At 35.4% G+C, this 20265-nt stretch overlaps 1 protein-coding gene across 23 annotated transcripts in view; it reads left to right on the top strand.

Annotated features, from left to right (window-relative positions):
- The window catches only part of BAZ2B (bromodomain adjacent to zinc finger domain 2B), a 260570-nt gene that overhangs the window by 212057 nt on the left and 28248 nt on the right, over positions 1 to 20265 (top strand). For 13 of the 23 annotated variants that reach the window (XM_039328386.1, XM_039328383.1, XM_039328396.1 and 10 more), the window contains 10 exons: positions 92 to 153; positions 1921 to 1986; positions 4839 to 4904; positions 5953 to 5997; positions 6275 to 6307; positions 7590 to 7655; positions 13044 to 13184; positions 15306 to 15560; positions 16600 to 16814; positions 17140 to 17214. In XM_039328386.1, the coding sequence (XP_039184320.1) occupies positions 92 to 153; positions 1921 to 1986; positions 4839 to 4904; positions 5953 to 5997; positions 6275 to 6307; positions 7590 to 7655; positions 13044 to 13184; positions 15306 to 15560; positions 16600 to 16814; positions 17140 to 17214 (1024 nt within the window). The remainder of the gene's footprint in view (positions 1 to 91; positions 154 to 1920; positions 1987 to 4838; positions 4905 to 5952; positions 5998 to 6274; positions 6308 to 7589; positions 7656 to 13043; positions 13185 to 15305; positions 15561 to 16599; positions 16815 to 17139; positions 17215 to 20265) is intronic. The other 10 variants (XM_039328384.1, XM_039328393.1, XM_039328391.1 and 7 more) reach the window with 2 other exon arrangements.

Raw genomic sequence — 20265 nt, 5'->3', positions numbered from 1 at the left:
TAAGAACATTACAGCTTTTGAAACCGTAGATACTGTGTTTCCATTATCCTGACTGTTATTTACTACCAACATGTTTTTGTCTTATTCTTAGCTATAATGGCTGCAGAAGAGAAAAGGAAGCAAAAAGAGCAGATAAAAATAATGAAACAGCAGGTAATTTATGTCTTTTGGGTTGCAACTAGGCGCCTTGCAAAATGTACTATTTTAGTGGGATGTGTGTGTGTGTGTATGTGCATTTGTGTATCTGTAATGGGGTTACCATTTGAAAACTCAATTTTGCTTTGCTCAAGCTCAGCTGGATAATTTGATGATCCATAGCACATTATGGGGGAAAAAATGCATTTCAAGCATGAACATGTGCCATCATCTGCAAATTCTACAGATAAAGTTGCATTTAAAGGGGAAAAGCAAAAAAAGAGGAAAGGTTAAAAAAAAAAGAGGTAATGTACAATCATGTCCATTGATACACAATCAACCTTGGGCATAAGGGAACATTTTGTTCCATTTCTTCTGCCCTGCCCTTCCAGGATCGATTGGGGAGAGTTCATGTTTATGGCCGCTTGCAATGTCCCTCGGTTAGGTGACCATGATTTACAATGTTTTTGCCAAAAACTTGTGTTTGCTTCTGATTTTCAGCAAAAACACTGCCATTGGCTTAATGACCACAGATTCACCTAATACCATGTTGATTCACTACAAGAAAAGATAAAAAAAAAATCAGGTTGGTCTCATGATGATCCACTTTACCACTGTCCCAACTTATAATCATAATGGGCAGACTCCATTATGTTCGTAAGATGAGGACTATTTGTACATCTTAAATCAGACTTGTCCAACTCCCGGCCCATGGGCCGCATGAGGCCCTGAACAGCTAGTAATGCAACTCCACAAGATCACAAATGTTTAACAGTAATATGCATTAACTATAGTATATATTTTATATGCGGCCCAAGACAATTCCTCTTCACTCAGTACAGCCCAAGGCAAGTCAAAAAGATGGACATCCGTGTCTTAGTTTTTTTGGTGTTATATACCAATGATACTTTGTTTTGTAGAAATTCTCTCTTAAATTATAAGATAATATGAATTTCAGTCCGTTTAACCACGCATACTGTTCATCCTAAATTTATTGCATAGAATTTATTTTCTTTGTCCATTATATTCTCCATTAATTCAGTTATTGCCATCAGCTCCTGAGGCTGTGAAATATCAGAGGACCCAGCAGCAACCTTTATGATATCTAGATCTTCATACAGAGACACAAATTGAAATGAAGACATTTACAATACATTCTTACTCAGAAGTGATTCCCTCTGTATTTGTTGCAGTTTGCTTCTATTAAAAATTCCGTCCCAGAATATTATAGAAACATGGTGGGAACAGCAATGATTTTAATAAAATTGGTCAATAATGTGGCTAATATTGCTGTGTGTTCTGCTAATTATATAGGGAAAACAATATCCTTATAAATGCTTTGTTTTTCAGTATTGGAACACATGTTATTTTGGCAGCCATTTGTTTTGGGCCAAAGTTGAGACTTTGGTGCAGGTGAACCGTAGAAAAGCATTATTTTTAAGCATCTGGGCCATTTTCTTACTAACTTTGATTGTAGCTCATAGAAGGTCCTCTTTCAGTGCTACCATAATGCCTGGAAGTCCCCAACCACCTAGAAAAGGGCTGCAGTCTTAACATTTCATTATTTGGCAGATTTCATTGCATGATCTGGTATTGCATATGAAATAATTGTGGTTGGCCTCTTCCAGGGGAATGCAATGGAATAATAGCAAGCAGCGAGTGTACAGGGGAGGCTTCGCCCGGATTGGATGGGTCTGGGTGGAAATTCACTTTAAGCTATGGCAGAAGGGGGTATGGTCCATTATTACTGCTGCTTTAAATAAATAAAAGCCTTTCTTGTTGCAGGAAAAAATTAAGAGAATACAGCAAATCCGAATGGAAAAAGAACTCCGAGCTCAGCAAATATTAGAGGTACGACCAACTTTTAATGGCAAATACAAAGAAGGGCTCTTGCAAGAATTTAACAATTTTGTATTAGGATTATATGGTCTTGCAGAAATTTCAGACCGTAGATTAAAGTGTGGCTCCCAAGCTGTGAATTTTTATTTTTAAATGGATATAAAATCGTTTCACAGAACAGTTAATATGTATAGGAATTTCTAGAAGAAATGTATTCGTTTATTGCCAACTTCCCATTCCCATTCAGAGGAATTCTCTTCTTATACTTAAAAAAGTAACACATTTAATAGGGTACAAATACACTTTAATATACTGGGCTCAACTTTGACAGAGGCATCATGTTCACCAGAAGGATCTGATGAAGTGGATTGTACTCTTATGAAATCTGATGCCACAATAAATACATTCATGTTCAGGATGCAGTAGGTAAATTCACTCATATTCCAGTGTACGCAGACATACAGATACACACACAAAAATACACAGAGAGAGAGAGAGAGAGAGAGAGAGAACCCTCTGGTTTTTTTATAATTTTTTAAATATAATTTTGATTAAAACTAATTAGCTAACACAACCTAATAGATAGTAAAAAAGGAAGAAAAAAAGAGAAAGCAAGGGGAAAGTAAAAAATGAAAGAAAAAGAAAGAGAAAAAAATAGGAAAAGAAAGTATAAAGAAATGGCTTTCAGTATTCTTCATAGCAGTTATAAGTACAAATATATTTTGACCTTTCTCTCTAAATTTATATCATAATATTCATCTTTCTATATGCTATCCTGTCTAATCATCAAAACCATAAATCACAAGTTAATTTTTTCCATTTTTACGCAAAAAAGTCCACAAGTCAGCAATAAATGTAGGTAACTTATCAAAGAAGTCAATTTATCCATTTCAGCAAAATCTGTCAGCCAACCATTCTTCCATAGTGGGTGGTGTCAAATCTTTCCATTTCATATGCGATCATATATTGAAATAATCTTCCATGGTTTTTTTCTAACTGTTTAACCATTAATCCTAAGAGAAAAAGTTCTGCCTTCAATTAAATATTAATATTTACAATTCTTTGTGGCAAAGTATGTATTTGGATCCATAACTGTTTAGCTTTTTTTATACGTTAGCCAAGCATGATAGAATGTCTCTTCATGTTGTTCACATTTCCAACGTACATTTGAAGTTCCTTTATATATTCTAGATAATTTTTCTGGCATCATATACCAACAGTACATTTGTTAAAAATTCTCTTTGAGGTCATAGGACAATATAAATTTCAAAATTTTAATCACATATTGGCCTGTTTGTATAACCAGAATTCTTAGCCTACATTATCATACATTCTTTAATCTTTTCTTCCTGTGTTTCAAATTTCAACAAAAGTTTATATGTTTTTATCAATTCTCTTCATAAATAAAATTCATCATCTGTATACAATGGTATTTCAAATTCTGACTTACAAATTGTGACTCTATACCATAAGTCTTTTTGTCCATTTTAAAACTTTCAGGTAACTAAATGAAAGAACCATTGACAACTACATATCCTTCTTCTATTAATTATTCTCTTGATTTGATCTTAAATTCGCCTTGATAATGTTCCAATAAGTGCTAGTATGTCAAACATTTATCTTTATCTCCATTTCTCTTCTGTAATATGCTTCTTGAGCTGAGATCTATAAAGGTACTTTTAGGTATAACCTGAGTTATATCTATTGCATATTCTCAATACAGTATGACTAATAAAATAACTTTTAACATCCACATTAACTTTACCATACCACAAATACCCATAGCATCCAAACTCAGATTGTGGCCTTCTAAGAAATTTCTTTTCTTTCTCAGAAACATCCATTCTCTCATCCCAACCAAATAAAAAGCAGCAAAATACAATTTAGACATGTGGTTGCTCTGATATATTTTATCAATTTAATATTCTCTGAATGAATGCAGAATTATTTGCACTCACTGGTACAATTGCTGGAAGAAAAGAGGAGATAGTCTGACCAGTTCTCCTCACCCTTTTATGCCTTGTGTCTCCCCTGGGAATGACTATCTAGAACAGTGTGAAAGTAAGCACTGCCTATTTAGTCCTGTAGATATCAAAAAGCTAAATGATGAAGGCCAAGAAGGGAAAGATAATTTGGTTGAATCACTAGAACAAACAAAGGTGTATTTCTAAGAAAGCATCTTTAAGGCTGATATTTGAATAGCATGATTTTAATCTTAAAGAATGTGCATGCTTATACTTCTAAGAGATGTATGAATCTGTGTTTTGCAAAATGTTGTTTGTATTTATTCTATATGTAACTAAACTGGAGAAAATGGAGGTTTAAGATTCCTGTTTCAGGTTTCCATTTCTGATCTTTCTGGCAACATTTCTTTTTAATCGTGGTTGTTATACTTGTTTAACCATCGATCGGGGAAAATGTGGTTCTTATAATATGCCAAAGAGATGTTATTTTTTTATATATACTGACTTAATTAGATCCTGAAAAGTGTACTCACAAATGAAGTTTATCCAGGGAATAAAAAAAACATCATTCATCATTAATTGTTCATTTGTTTGTAAACATGCCACTTCAAGCAAAAAGTTTAGAAGTTCAGTAGTACAGCCGTGTTGTAAGATGACATGTTGTTATATATGATGTTTTTCCTAGATTGTACATATGTAAGTCTTTCCTCTAGAAAAAAAAATCAATGGAATGACTTGTAACACAAAAAAAGAACTGAGGAAGAAATCTGTTATGATGTGTACATGGTGTGTAGTATTGTTTCGCACCTTGTGAAGCATGAAGCCTTATTGCTGGTCTGAGATTATTTTCAAGCTGTAGCGTTCTCTTGCATGACCTTGGGACCTGTTTTGCATGCACAGGCTAAAAAGAAAAAGAAGGAAGAAGCAGCAAATGCCAAATTATTGGAAGCCGAGAAACGAATAAAGGTTAGTTTAGAGAAGCATCAGAGCTTTTATTTTCCAACCATTTAAAAAATGAATTGTATGATCATACACATCAAACCTGATAATGTATCCAAATATTTTCTTTAAAAATCACCACCATTTTATTCTGAGTGCTTTGCTCTGTATAGGCATATACATGTGTCTTTCTGTGTTTTGTGTGTGTGCATATATAGTCTGTTAAAACACAAAAGGGTTTGAAGCATATGTTTCTGACATTCAGCTTCCATATGTATATGTAAGTATATGTATATGTAAGTAATAATAATGAAAACAATTAAAAGTTCATACATGATTTAAAAAAAAAAACCCATGAGCCATTAAATAAATATGTAGCTTTACATTTAGATTGAGGTCAGGATCCCAAAAACTATGTGTTATCTTCTGTGCAGAGCAGAGTTCCCTATTGCTGTCAATCTCTATTTTCACTGTTGTTCCCTAAAAATTCCTCTTTAAGTGTAGAGAATTATCCAGTGTAGTACTGGAGACTCAACAATAGAAGGAAGAGGGGAAGTGGATTATTTCTCTAGATTTGAGGCAACTCTGAAATACATGTAAAGAGCTCTGATTCAAGCTGTTGGATCTGTTCCCAATTTTCCATGCTACTGTTGGAAAGAAATTAATCTATAGAAAAAGAATTGGACCGTGAAGGTCATAAAAGTTTTCTTCTGACAATGCAAGTTTGTTTGGGTAGTAAAACAGAACATTTGAATCCTACTTTATTCCTGTCAGGTTTGGGGTGATAGCTTTACACAACTGCCTGTCTATGCAGAATATATGAATCTTGTTTTTTGTTATCATGTTGCCTCATTCCTGATCGCGGCATGATCTGATAACCACTGTAGTGCATCTTCCACACATTGTGTTTTCAAGATATTCAACAAGTCATTGAAGATTATTAGAAAAATAAATAACAGTGGGATTACATTTTTAAAAAAACATGAATTTTTTACTTTGATCAGTATGGTAGAAAAGTCATCTTTAGTCGATAGTAACATTTATCAGATACTTGATTTTTTTTTCATATTTCAAGGAAAAGGAAATGAGGAGACAGCAAGCTGTTCTTCTGAAACATCAGGTATGTATCCAAAATTTAATTAAAAAAAAACAACAGAAATTTTCTTTTTGAATGAACACCTAAATAATTTGGAGGACAAATTGTCAAATGTTCTCCCATATACAGTATATACTTATAAATATATATAAACATTTTACTTAAATGTTTTCATTCACCTTATGGGTAAATAGCTTTGCTTTGGTATGGGATCAGGGTGGGGGGGAGAGGGGAATTATAAAGTGGTTTTTTTGACTCTGTGATTTCTGTTTCATAATATTGTGCCAACTCTTTCTACCAGGAGTTGGAGAGGCATAGACTAGATATGGTATGGGTATGTTTACTTTTGTACATCTAACACCGCATTGTGATTTGGTTGTGATATGGTTGTCATAGCAATGCATAAAATGTAGCACTGGCTGCTGTCATATTACATACTGCTGCATGGCTTTCCAGCACAGTGCATTGCATACATCTGCTTGTCTTGTCTGTAAAAGAAAAGAACACAACTTACCCGAAACTTAACCATAAATTGACCCATCTGAGCCACCCATGAGGCTGTTGCCTTGTTAACAGAATCTTCTTTGCTGTAGTATCAAGTTGGACTGCTGAACGTAATGAGGGTTCCAATTTGCATTACCCTACACTTATTTTTTCAAGGTATAAATAGGTTATCCGTGATTTTCACTAGGCCATTTGCGCACATGATTTGGGAAATGATATTCAATTTATTTAATGCTAACATCAAAGAGACATGTGAGTTTTAGATTACTTCAGTGTTGTGCAATTGGAAAAAAAAATACCTCAGTTTGAAATTACTAAAGAGCATGCAGTCTTTGGGCTATATTAAAATAAACCCACACGATTTTGGTCTTTAGATAAACCTTTGCCATTTCTCCCCCCCCCCTGTTGTGCTCTAGTTCAGGACTAAACCAACATTAACCTAATCCTGGGTGCAGCTTCTTTGGCTCGCCTTAGAGGGACAACCCAGAGGATTATTTCTTTGCATTCCTGTTCAAATATGGCTACTTCATCGGAAGCTAGTTTTCAAACCAAATAGGTTGATTTTCAATGATTGGCTGCCAATGTTAATTGTATCATCAGCAACACATACCCAAATGAATGTTATAACCAATGTGTAGCCCAAATGGTTTTTGAATATTTTTGGGGGGGAAAGTAACTTTTGGTTATTTTCCAAAGTTATCTGTATTACAGTTTTTAAAAATTTAATTGGCCACTCGGCGAGCGACTACAAACTTCCTATTACAGCATATGTAAGGTAACTGGCCTGTTCCAGCCAACCATTATGCTTTTTGTTCAGCCAGCTTCTGAAGGAGCCTCACAACTGACCATAAGTAAATCTGTATGCTTCTGTTTTACACTGTCTCCATGTTCATCGCTTTACTTTTTTGCTTTCAGTTGTACTTGTATTTGCTTTCTAAACCTGAACTAAAACATGCACAGACTCGCTATAATTTTTATTTAGCATACACCCTGATTTGTCTGTTAATGCTAAAACGTGTCCTGTCAAGTTCTGGAAATTTTTTTAAATATATATTTATATATAAACTCTTACTTTCAGTAGTACTTTGTTCTAATTTGATTTGATTTAATAGGAACGGGAAAGAAGAAGGCAGCATATGATGCTGATGAAAGCTATGGAAGCACGTAAAAAAGCAGAAGTGAGTATTAAAGTCTGATTCTATTTCCTCTCTTCCAATATTCTAATTCTTTAAAAAAAAATCTAGTTCTAATCAAACTTCTTAAGCACAAGTGGTAGTTTAACTACAGTCAGTAAATCTACTTTCATTTTGCCATTAGGTCATTTCATGCTCTTAAATTTTACCTGCAAATGCAGTCATCCTTAAATTTGCAGATTTTGCCTTTCTGCCCCTCCCCCCGCCCCCCCTGAACCCAGTGCAGAATATTCTCCTCTGTGATTTTTATATAAAACTCTGAAATAAATGATAATTATAGGTGCATATTTCCCTATTTGCTCGATCAAATCTGTCACATACAAGAAACAAATGGAACTCTGGGTTACATTTGGCATGGCATTTGCATGAAGCAATTTCAATTAGTGTCATTTGGTTCCATGTGGCTGATTTTTTAAAAGCTGTTGTAGGGGCCTGACCTGGATTGGGACTAAGACATAGTCTTGTTCAGAATCACAATTGTTTACGGGAGGGAGGGAATTCTTATTCATTCCAGTGCTGTCAGACACTGTCAAATATAATAAGTATTTAAACTTTAGGCAATATTACATTTTCTGGAGAATAATCAGGGATGCTTCAGTGAAAATAAGAACTGCTTGATTTTCCTCTGTAATGCAATTATAAAGAACTGTTAAAAAGGAAATACTCCATCAAATTGGTCTTGACTCATAGTGTCTGTTTAAGACACCTTCATACAGTTTTCAGCAATAGTATATAAATAGTGGGATTTCATGGTGGTCACCTATCCATACAGTAACCAAGACTGATCTAGATTATTTTTTCATGGTGAGCGTGCATGAAACATAATCTCTCTCTGTGTGAATTTTGCTTAAAGAGTAAGGATATATGGGGAAGTTGCTTGGAAAACAGTAACGTGAAAAATGTTATCTAAAGGCAAAAATTGGGAAATTACTAACATACCATACTTATTACTAGCAATCTTGTCAAATAACAACTAAGATTATGTGTCAACTATTAGAACTGTTAGCGTTTCCTCCAAATTATTGCTGGTTCCAGAATTTGAAGTATAAGCTTTGTAGATAAATTTCCGAATTAAGCCAAAATTTAAAAAATATTTATCTCGGCATTGCTAGAGAGTAAGGGCTAATAATTGCAGATCATACTATATGATCATCATGCATAGGCTATAAAATAACGCAAGGGCAATTAGATTCAAATACAGTGTGCAACATAACGGATATATCACTAATACTTTGGTTGATTAATTTAACATGCTTAAAATATTCTTCAATTAAAATCTTAATTTCAGAAACCAATATCCTTTTGAATCCAGCTGAAAACATTGAAAGCAAAGATTAATAAATCAAATAAAGTTACATATTTAAGTAGTTATAGCTGAAAAGAATCTATATCAACTCTAATTAATTTCAAAGGTTAAAAACACCATATCAATAATATGCAATTTCAAATGCTATGAAAGATAAACTTCTGTGAATTAATGCCTTGGTCATCCAGATTCTGTAGATAGTCTGTTGGGAGCAGATCTTAGGTTCTGGAAATTTGAACAGTTGAGGCAACCATCAGTGGGTCCAGTGTCTCTGTGTGTGTCTGTGTTAGTTATATTTGTTCAAGTCTCTGCCTTTTTTCTTAGAGCCATTAAATCTTCAGACGGCTGCACCCAGAAATTTATCTTCATTTTGCCTCTATGAACTCTATAACAAAGTGCTACAATTGTACCACTGGTTCTTCCTTCCCTCCAACTCCCTCCCAATAACTCTCAGAGGATCAATAAGCAACAAAAGGTTGTTAAACATGCATTTATCACTAAGCAGCGCTGTCAGCAGTTTTGTCGGCAGTCATAATATGGAAGCGTATCTCAGGTTTTAGAAGTTGTCTAATAAGCAGTTTGAAAGCAGAATTAAATTCACAGCACCCGAGTGAGTCTTGTGCTCTGAATATTCCATGATTGAAGATTTATACCACCTGGTTGCCTATTGAACAGACCATGGGGGAATCTAGTCCTAGTTTTACTTAACAAAACTCATCTTTCAGTTTTAAGTGTTCTGTGTGTACGCTTTGACCGTTTAAAATCGATAAAACCAAATGCAGCAGCCAAGAATGTTTTATTAATTATTAGAGGAGGTAAGTAATGCTGCAGGATGATTAAGCATAGTTTTTCCGAGCCCAGCAGGCTTGAATAAACAATACAGCTTAGAAGCAAGCCAAGTCGGTTTTCCCCTGAAGGTTCTGTTTTGCCCAGCCCACCCAGCATAATGGCTCCCCTGGGCAATGCAAAGCTGCAGCAATATGGGTTATTTAAGCAGTTTCCCCATGTTCAAATAATAGGTACAGATTGCCCTGGAATTTAATGAGTACAATTCTGCTCAGCTAAGAATGCTATAGCGTGCAGACTGACTATGCATGAATAAATATATTGGGCATTTCTATAGTGTCCAGCATCAGTGCATCCTTCACTCTGTAGCTTTGCAAAGCAAGACTTCTTTGTACGATACACAAGAGGAAAGCCCTGTTCATTTTCTAACTTGGGCCCCTTCTACATGGATACCAGCTTTGCAGGGCTCCGCCCCCCACCCCCGTGGTTTCTTCCATTCAAACATGAGCAAGCCAAAACTCAGTAGGCTCTTGTGCACAATACAGTTGCATCAGATCATCCAGGAAACAAAGGGGAATAGCAGCCCAGTGCTTCAAAGAGATAGGCAGGCATGAGGAAGCAGATGAAATAGTAAACCACCTGCACGAAGAAGGATTGCAAGGCTCTTTTTGCAGGATTGGCTGGAAGGTCTGTGATGCCATTGGGACATCGAAGAGCATCCATTAATCATGCAATTAGCATCCACACTACAATAAATAGCAACTCTGGCAGAGATAACCAATGCTTAGTAGAGGGAGTAAATAGAGCTTTTATCATTCTATGTTTATCTGTCCAGTTGCCTCCCAGGAACTGATCAATACAGTATCTTCTTAGTCCCATCTTCTTACATGGACCCTGTGAGCATCCGGCTTATCCACCTTAGTTTCACATGATATTAGTATTAGTGGGGTATAATTGAAATATAAGAGCAAATATTGCATATCCATACTACTTTGGGAGCAAAACTTCATAGATAAAAGACAAAGTTAGAGGGAAAACAAGCTTTTGTTGGTTACTTAAAACAGACGGTCCTCATTTAATGACCCCATTTGGGACCAGAAACTCTGTCACTAAATGCCGTGTTCATAAGGGGAAGGTTATGTGACCGCACCAGACTGAACACCAGTCCTATTGTGATCATTAAGCAAATAACCTGTGGTCATTATGGCAGACATCACATGACCGTGAGTTGTGATTTTACTGCCAACTTCTCCATTGATTTTACTGTTTGGAAGTCAGCTGTGCAGATTACAAATGGTAATCATGTGACTTCAGGACATTGTCACAGTCATAAATTCATGCAGGTTATAAGGTACCCGAATCGCAATTATGTAACCAAGGAAACACTAACGGTCATAATTTCAAGGATTGGTCATGAAATTATTTTTTCAGGTACCTCATAACTTCAAACCATTGCCAAACAGAGCAATCATTAATTGGCAACGATATTTAGATTCAGTCTGATATACTTTGAATTGACGAGAAATCCTGCTGAAATCAGTGAAGTTTATTTCTGAATGGACAAGCATAGGATTGATGTCTTCAGTAGGTGGATTTTTAACACCTAAATCAATATATTCAGGATCTTCCATTTTTATTAAGTGTTAAAACCTATAATCTGCCTGCTTTATCAATACTGTATTAGTTACATGATCACTTAGATCTAACTATCTACTGAGCTATCACAGACTGACAGTGTGGCCTACCACACAAAACTCAGACCCAAAATAAGAACAAATTGAACCTCTTTTTTTTTTTTTTTGCTTGATCTCTCCCTTTGCAAGGTGGAAGTTAGTCCAAGAAATGAGGCAGGAGAAAGATAGGTGGATGCACACGACTCCCAGACCATGTGTGTTGGGGATAAAGAATCCTATTCTGGGGAGGTTTCTGAGAATCTGGATTATATGCTGCCGCTGGGTGACAGCAGGCATTGTGGGAGTGCCAGGCTCTCTCCTGTGCTATATGTGCCAAATTTTTGCCTATGTGTCCGCTTCGGTGCAAATTTGCAATCAACAGTGTTTTGATTGGTTCCTCTTGCTGCCCAGAGGCAGGCAGGCAGGGCTTGGTCATCATTATCAACTGCAGCATCGTTAAGGAGAAGTCATCCTTTGGCCTTATCACTAGGAGAGTCCTCTTGCTTCCACGCTCCTCTGTTTTCGATTCAGGGCCTTTCTTCTGTTGATGTCAGCCCCGCAAGGTAACCCAGACAAGAAGCACACCCAGAACTACTAGTTCTACTTTATTGTAAGGTTACATTAATAGAACCTTGCAAATCTGAAAGGGCATCTCTTCCCCCCCCCCACACCTTTACTGTTCAAGAAACTAGGGAGGCTTCCTTCTGAGACCTTTGCCATGCCCCCATTTCATCTGCGGACTCAAGATTTTATTTTTACTATATCAGATAGTTTGTCTGGCCTGTGGCTCTTCCGACTGCCTCCCAAGGTCATTCCCACATACCATTACAAATGAAAATACTGTACAAATAGTTACAGGTGGTTTCAGATTTAAAATAAAAGAAGTATACCAGTAAGGTAATATATATATCATGCTGGGATAATATTTTTTTTTATCTAGGAAAAAAAGGGAATGAAAATGGTGGCTTAGATCCTGTGTTCTCTTCTAACTGGAAACTAGAACTTCTATTAGTACTTTTGTTTGCTGTCATGTGTTTTGGGGGAGGGAGGGATGTTTGCATACATATGTCTCCCTGCTGTTTCCGGTGAAGTTGGAGGCAATCTTTCAGCAGATGTCAGAATTCCAACATGCCTTGACTTTGAGTGTGCATTTGGTACTGAATCAGATGTGTTCACACTCTGTCACATAGCAATTCATTTAAAAGTAGGGATGTTTAAGAGGATGTATCATGCTGCTGACTCTAGAAACTCTGCCTCAATTAAGCCTAAGAGTTTTCTGTGCATTTACAGTAAATGTAGTGCAGCTCTTGTTTGTATTCTCACAGTACAGAATTCATTCATGTTCTTGAAAATAAGACTCCAGAGCCGACTGATTAAGTAGCATCTTCCTGCAGAAATGACTATGGCAGATCTCACTTGCAAGATTTGGTCTTTTGTGTATTTAAAATTCAGGCGTTTTCCCCCCCCCCTCCCTTTACCTAAATGTTTTAATTGCTGGGATGATGATTTAAGATTATGTAACCATTGCTTTTCAAATTGTTGAATTGTTCCTTTGTAAGTGGACTCTATGGGGTTTAATTCTTTTTTATCTGTCCTGTGCTACTTAAGGAGAAAGAGCGGTTAAAACAAGAAAAACGTGATGAAAAGAGATTAAACAAACAACGAAAACTGGAACAGCGAAGATTAGAATTAGAAATAGCTAAGGAGCTAAAGAAGCCTAATGAAGATATGTGCTTAGCAGACCAGAAGGTAATCAGAATCATGTAAATTTACCTTTCATTTCCTTGCTGCTTATCCTTTCTTCCTCTCTTATTGTTGTAGCAATTTCTTTTTTACTATATTGCCTTTTAAAATTATGTCCATTTTACTTTAGATTGCTTGATAATATTATATCAGTGTCTCAGGATGACCGGTATCCACACTAAAGCAGATACTGTGATGTTGTATGCTTCCTTTTGTTTTTCTTTAACTAGTAGTCAATATTGTAATGTTTGGGTATTTGTTCAAACTCTCTTGGCTAGGTTTCCAGTATGCCTCTTTAAGCTTTTGCCTTTATACCCTGCTTGGGAATTCTGAGAGGCATTTGGTTGCTCCTTTCAAGGAACAAGAACATTTTTTTTTCATCTGGTCCAGCATAGCTCTTACACTCATAGCTTCTCAGAATTTTTTTTCCACCACCAGTTCCATGGTACAGAGTTATATTTTGCACGATGCAGAAGGAAAACATTTTTCGTTAGAGAAAGTCACTGTTCCTCAGAAAACAAACTACAATGGAGCATAATTTGAAAATTAGCTTTTTCCCATCTGTCTAGGTCAATTTGATTTCAGGTGCTATTCAAGAAGAGATGATGGGTGAAAATTAATATTTTTATTTGTTTTTATTTTTAATCTTTTATCTGACTTTATCTGGGTCCAAAATGTACCTTGCAGTTTTAAACTGGCGGTTATCATAAAGTGAATATAGTCTGCAATAGTCCATAATAGAATGTTTATAGCAGGGTACCAAACTGCATTAGATATTATTAACATTTGCACACTAAGCGTGTCGTAAAGAGGGCTTGTGTAGGTTAAAACAAAAGACCAATATGGTCAAACCCATTGATGATTTCTCTTTTCTGCTTCTACCCACAACATAGACCAGCTCTGTTTTGTTTTAGACTTCAGATGGGCTTATTGCTGAGTGAAATGGACAACAAAGTGTAAATATTTTATCTTAAGAGTAATCAGGAATAACTCTTTGATTGCTATTGCTAGAATACACTGGACCTAGTATTTGTTCTTTATTTTCTTCATTAACATTTTAGGAAAATGCAATGTGTGATGTTCTAGCTTTATTCCAGAAGCTTAGTTATTTTCCCTTTTCAGTATAAAAACTCTTCTATTAAAGACATGTGTGGGAGTATTGCTTTAGCTCCATGCTTGGGCGCCTTGTGTGATTGCTGGTCTAATTTCCTGTTCAAACAAAAGGTTAGACTTGTTGCCAAAATTCCGCAAGGAGGATGTAAGATAGTAAGAAATAGGTGCACAATAGTCAGAAATAGCATGTAGCCAAATGTATTTTAATAATTATTATTGAATTTATGACTCCTTACAAAGCAACTGAATAGATTATGGCCTATTGTTCTCTCATTACTTCATTTTCACAACTAAAGGAGGTAAATAGACATTTTTAGGTGAAAGCCAAGCACAAAGAAAGTGTTTTACGATATTTCTGAGCACAGCTAGTTAACAGGCACCTTGCCAGCTGCAGTTTTCACTCAGACAGGCTTGTGCAACCTTTCTGGGTTTAAAAATCACACTTAGCCTTTGAGTATCATGCTGGAGCCAGAATAAAAGCTAGATTTGATTTGATCAAATGTTAAATTTAACTAAATCAAATTGTTATATTTATTCTTGGTATATTTAATAATTGCCTCCTTCTGTCAAAGTCAAACATAATCATTTAGTAGCAACTTATGGGTAACCTGAGCTTTCATAATAACTAGATTATAAATGTTGAGGGTTCCCATTTTTTTTCTTCAGAAAAAACTTAATGGGTCTAGAATATGATCCCTATCAATAAATGAAACTTCAAACCATTTATGCATAAATCATTGATACCCTGTTTGTGGTTAGAAATGTCTTTCTCTGTTTCATCTGTTTTGAATTGGGGAACGAGGTCTAACGAGCAAATCTAGAGTTCTGAGTATTCATTTTGATTGGAATGCTTGTTTGAAACACTTGCACAACCAGTTATTTTGCAGGCCGGATAGTCTGCATTATTCACTTCAAAACATACAAACCTTTTGATGCTGGCTACATTTCTTGGAAATAGTTTGCCAAAGATCAGCACTGTGGGATGCAAAAGATGTGTTCTTTCTCTTTTTTTAGCCCTTGCCAGAGTTGCCTCGCATTCCAGGCCTGGTTCTCTCAGGAAGTACATTTTCAGATTGTCTCATGGTGGTACAATTCCTCAGCAACTTCGGCAAAGTTCTTGGCTTTGATGTGAATCTGGATGTCCCAAGTTTAAATGTTCTGCAAGAGGGATTGTTGAACATAGGAGACAGCATGGGAGAAATACAAGATCTGCTAGTGAGGTTGCTCTCGGCTGCAATTTGTGATCCAGGACTAATAACAGGATACAAGGTAATGAGTACTCTTACACTATCCTTGATCTTATGATAATATTTTACAGTATCACGGACAAATATTCAGTTGGTAGTACAGTAAGTGTACCTTATGGATTGTATCACATAACTGAATACTTTTCTGTTTGTTGAGATACAGTTCCTATCATCCTACACCACTGACCACATTGACTAGGGATTTGATATGGGATTTCCTACTTGAGCAGAGGGTTGGACTAGGTCCCTTCCAACTCTGTTATTCTGTTAAAGAATCAACCATGTCTTAAGACCCACGTATAAATGTTATTACACTCTTCCCCACATATCCCAACCTTTCTCTGTCCATTAGCTGATGCTAAATGCAATTAGAACTCCAGTATCGCTCAGTTAGCTATGAAGGGACTGAACAGAACTTAGATAGGATGCTGTATTTCATACACATTTGGAGTATAACAAATCTTAGTTTGTTGTTTAACATTTATTAACACTTAATAGTAATGTCTGCTTTTATATCTGGGCTTAAATAATGGTGAGGACTATTTAGCTTTTCAAATCTGTCCTCACCAGATACCATTTTATAAGTCTGTTGCTTTTAGTTTCAGCATATTTAGATTATTTCCCAATGTTGGTCTCCAAACATCTGCCTACCTCCCCAGGTAATTCCCAAATTTTATTTTACTCTAGATTTCTTTGAATATCTTTTTTCTTAAAATTAGTTTAGGGGTGTTGAATCTACCTTTCTGTGCGAGATCTCACAGCTAAGATAGGCAGTTGCTTGGGAAAGGTCTTTAAGTCTCAATATAAATGTATTGTATATTTCAATATAAATAAATGTTTTAAAAATTAAAGATAGTATATTGGTTCTGTGAGTGCTGGCATCAAAAATAAAATAGTAATAGGTTCCAAACTAATAGATAGTCATGCCTTTGGTTTATGGCTTGTATTTTGTTTGTTTTTTGTTTTCTCTTTGTTATCAAATAACAGAAAGCTGTATTACATATGTGCTGTCATTACTGTGGGCAAAGTGCAATTATTTACAAGCAGACTTTTTTCTCTAGGCCAAAACAATTCTTGGGGATCATTTGTTGAATGTGGGCATCAACAGAGACAATGTGTCTGAAATCCTGCAGATATTTATGGAAGGTCACTGTGGGCAAACTGAACTCACTGAGAGTTTGAAAACCAAAGCTTTTCAGGCGCATACACCAGCTCAGAAAGCATCTGTGCTTGCTTTCCTTGTTAATGAATTAGCCTGTAGCAAAAGTGTTATAAGGTAAGAATTTTCTCTGTGCATGCTTCTGGTGAAGCTAATAAAATGATCAGTAATAGGTTTGAACTTCTAAATGGACCTCTGTACCAACAGTTAGCTATCATTTAAAAGAACAACACCAAAAACAAAACAGGTTCTCCAACAACATTCCATGAAATAATTGTGCTTATTTGTCATCATTAAACTGACTATTTTATTTATTCTTGACTCATACTAGTTTGAATAGGTAGCGCATAAATTTGGTAACAAAATATTTTCTCAGATACTAAATATATTTGGAATATGTCATGTAATAAATTGTGCCTGATAATGTTTTCTGCTTTGACAGTGAAATAGAAAAGAATATAGATTATATGTCCAATTTAAGAAGAGATAAGTGGATGGTTGAAGGCAAACTTCGGAAGTAAGTGATACTTCTCTAAAATATTCCAGCACATACCATTTCTGTTTAACTTGTTATGTGGCTTATTTGCAAAGACAAACCACATGCATTGTAAAATAAAGTAGCAATTTCATTTGTTTAATTAAAATGGGAAATTAATTTTGTAAATCATGTAACTTATTTTTTGATAGTCCATTGAAGAAAAAAAAAGTAGTGAATTAGAAAGACTCAAATTGGAAGAAAGCCATACTGTGGTACTTGTAAGAAATTTGTTTCTCGCTTGAAGGTTTGTGGAGTTAATAAATTGGCGTGGGTTTTTTTGGCACTAGTAAAACCTGATTGGAACAATTCTGTATTTTTATTTCTGAAAGAGGATTTATAGGGACAAGTTGTTTCGTTCTGATCATCTTTAGAATTGCAAATTATTTAGGTAATAGGTTAAAAATACCTCAAAGTTTGTCATATAATTTTAAGTATTTCCTATGGTATATCGGGGGAATACTTGCCATTATTGAGGTAGTTTCGTTTGGTACAAAACAAATACTCAAGTTTTTAAGGATGCTATATTTTCCATTGCACAAAACAAAATTCCATACAGCAAGTATAATAATAGCTCAGTCTACCATAGAATTTGAAGGGAAGATAATTGTAAATCAGAAGAGGTCTCTATAGCCCTGTGCTATGCATAGCCAGGCTCCACTTTCTTTTCCTTAGTCACTTTTCTTTCTTGTTTAGCAAATCAAGGAATTCTTACAGTGCTTGTGTTTCTAATCCTATTTCTCCTTCCCCGCTCATTTTAATGCACCTCTGAAGAAAGAAGAACTAAAGGAGAACTACAGGAGGGAGATAGAAGAAGTAAAAAAAAGAGAGGTTTAAATCAAATTACAGGAAGAAAAAGATCTTGATTGTGAATTTCTGTTAATGATACTGGCTCCAAATTCATACCGTGTGTTCATGAGTATAACTGGGAGCTCTTGTAATCCTTAACTCCTGTAAAAACTGTACTAAATCACCCTAACCATGGGCTAATTAACATTTGAAGTTGCCCTGCAGTCCTTTATGCAGTCCCTTATGCAATTCCCCTAGGGGGGAATTCAGTCTTCTCTTAACTGTTCTTCCAAAAATGTAAGTACAGTTCTAGATTTGAGGGTCATAACTGCTTCTCTTCTTTTATTTAGCTCTACAAAAAAAAAAAAAAAAAAAAAACAACCACCTGGCAAATTTTACTTTTCTAAACCTTTCCTTTGTGACTTTCAGCTTCTCATTCTCACTCCCAATTCTCACCTTGTATGATGCCGCTATTTCTCTTTCACTAGCCATTCATTATTGTCATGAGGATGAGCTGAGGGTTCATTTCATTTTGCATCTGTTGAAGTCTCACAGAGTAAAGTATTTCATTGGTCAATCTTAAGAAAGCATGTGTTCAGATCCTCCTCTTTCAGATTTTTATATGATGTGTATCATCCTTAGCTGTAGAAGATGATAAAGCTTTTATTAAGTATTATTCGCAATAGGCATTCATTCACAATAGGCATAAAATGCACCTAATTAGTAGAAGGTAAGATTATTCATATTTACTTTTCTGTTTCTTTTCCATCAGACTTACTTAAGCATGTATTTTCATGATCTCTTGAGTGTGAAAAGGTTACATTATAATTTTATTCTGCCCGTCCTCCCAAAGTTCATTTGCTGTGTCCCTGTTTCTTCCCCCAAAATCTAAGATTGCTGTATAGATGATTAAACTAAGAATGTTGACCTTGCCACACTCATCCATTTAGTTTTATTGCCTAACTAAACATTTTAATTCAATGTTTTTGGCCAAATTCCAATCTTGTGTTTTCTACGCTATCATAAGATGCTTCCCTTTAATTAGAACGGTCTCATTATTGGGTTGTGTTATTTTTTTAATGGTAAAATACAGCCCTATTCTATTTGGAGTGATAATGGTCTAAAATAATAAGGTGACCAACTTTTTTACAATGAAAAGGAGAACACAAATAAATTGAAGAAAAAATATCGTAAATAAAAGAAACATTTTATTCATTGCAACAATAATACAGACAACTTGCATGTGCAAAGTTTGCCAGCCGGGTGTTTTGGCGCGCTCAGCAGCAATTCCTATTGGCTTTCGAAAGCCAATAGTGGGAGTAGCACAGCTCATGCAAAAGTTGGGGAAAAAATCCATCAAAAAAAGGGTACCCGAATGCCGTTCTGAGCGTTCTATGAGAAAAAAAAAGCTCTGCAGATTAGTCTTCAAATATCGAAAAGGAGGACATGTAGGAGGACACTTTTCGAGGGAGGACAGAATTTACAAAAGGAGGACTGTCCTCCCTAAAGGAGGATGGTTGGTCACCTTAAAAATAAATATATTAAAGAGAGACATTATGTGATTTTTAAAAAAAAATGCTGTACCTTGCCAAAGATACAAGAAATGTGTAGCTTATCCATGTTGAAAACATCAAGCCAGCTGTTTACTGTTTTTGTTGATGCTGTGACTTCAACCTTCTAAGTAAATGATGGAGAGACAAACAATTACTTTACTGGGGGTTAGGAAGGGCAAGTGAAAGTAATTGCATACTGCCAGAACTGTCTTTTTAGTTTACTCTTGTTAGTTGAATGTAGAGAAAAGTAAAATATATTGACTAGCAGCAGTAGAGGTTGTTTAAACATGGCAATAAATCAGTAGAAAATCTCTGGGAAGAAAATCAAAATCAAGTGGCACTCTATGACTATCGATGTAAGTTTTACATTTATGTTTTTAATTTTTGTGTTAATGTTTTCATTACCTTCACCAAGATGGCTGATCTATTCTAGTACTACTTATGCTGAACTATAATATTTTAGAAAAGGATGCTGTAGGAGCTTTGTCAAGGTGCAAGCACAAAATGCATCATTAATTATTTTTTTAATGATTGTAATACTGGTGCAGATATTTAATCCAGAGATATCTATCCTTTTACTTAAGGCATATGTTGTGGTATAAAATTTCAGCCTTATGTGTCCTTGGTCAAGCAGTGGGCATTTAATTATTTGCAAATTAGAACATTAAAAGTAAACTTCATCTTTTGCTTT

The sequence above is a fragment of the Crotalus tigris genome, unplaced genomic scaffold (assembly GCF_016545835.1).
Source record: "Crotalus tigris isolate CLP2741 ecotype Arizona unplaced genomic scaffold, ASM1654583v1 scf7180000024376.1991246, whole genome shotgun sequence".
Lineage (NCBI taxonomy): Eukaryota > Metazoa > Chordata > Lepidosauria > Squamata > Viperidae > Crotalus > Crotalus tigris.
The sequence above is the reverse complement of the archived record's forward strand: the minus strand, read 5'-3'. Positions and strand labels throughout refer to the sequence as shown.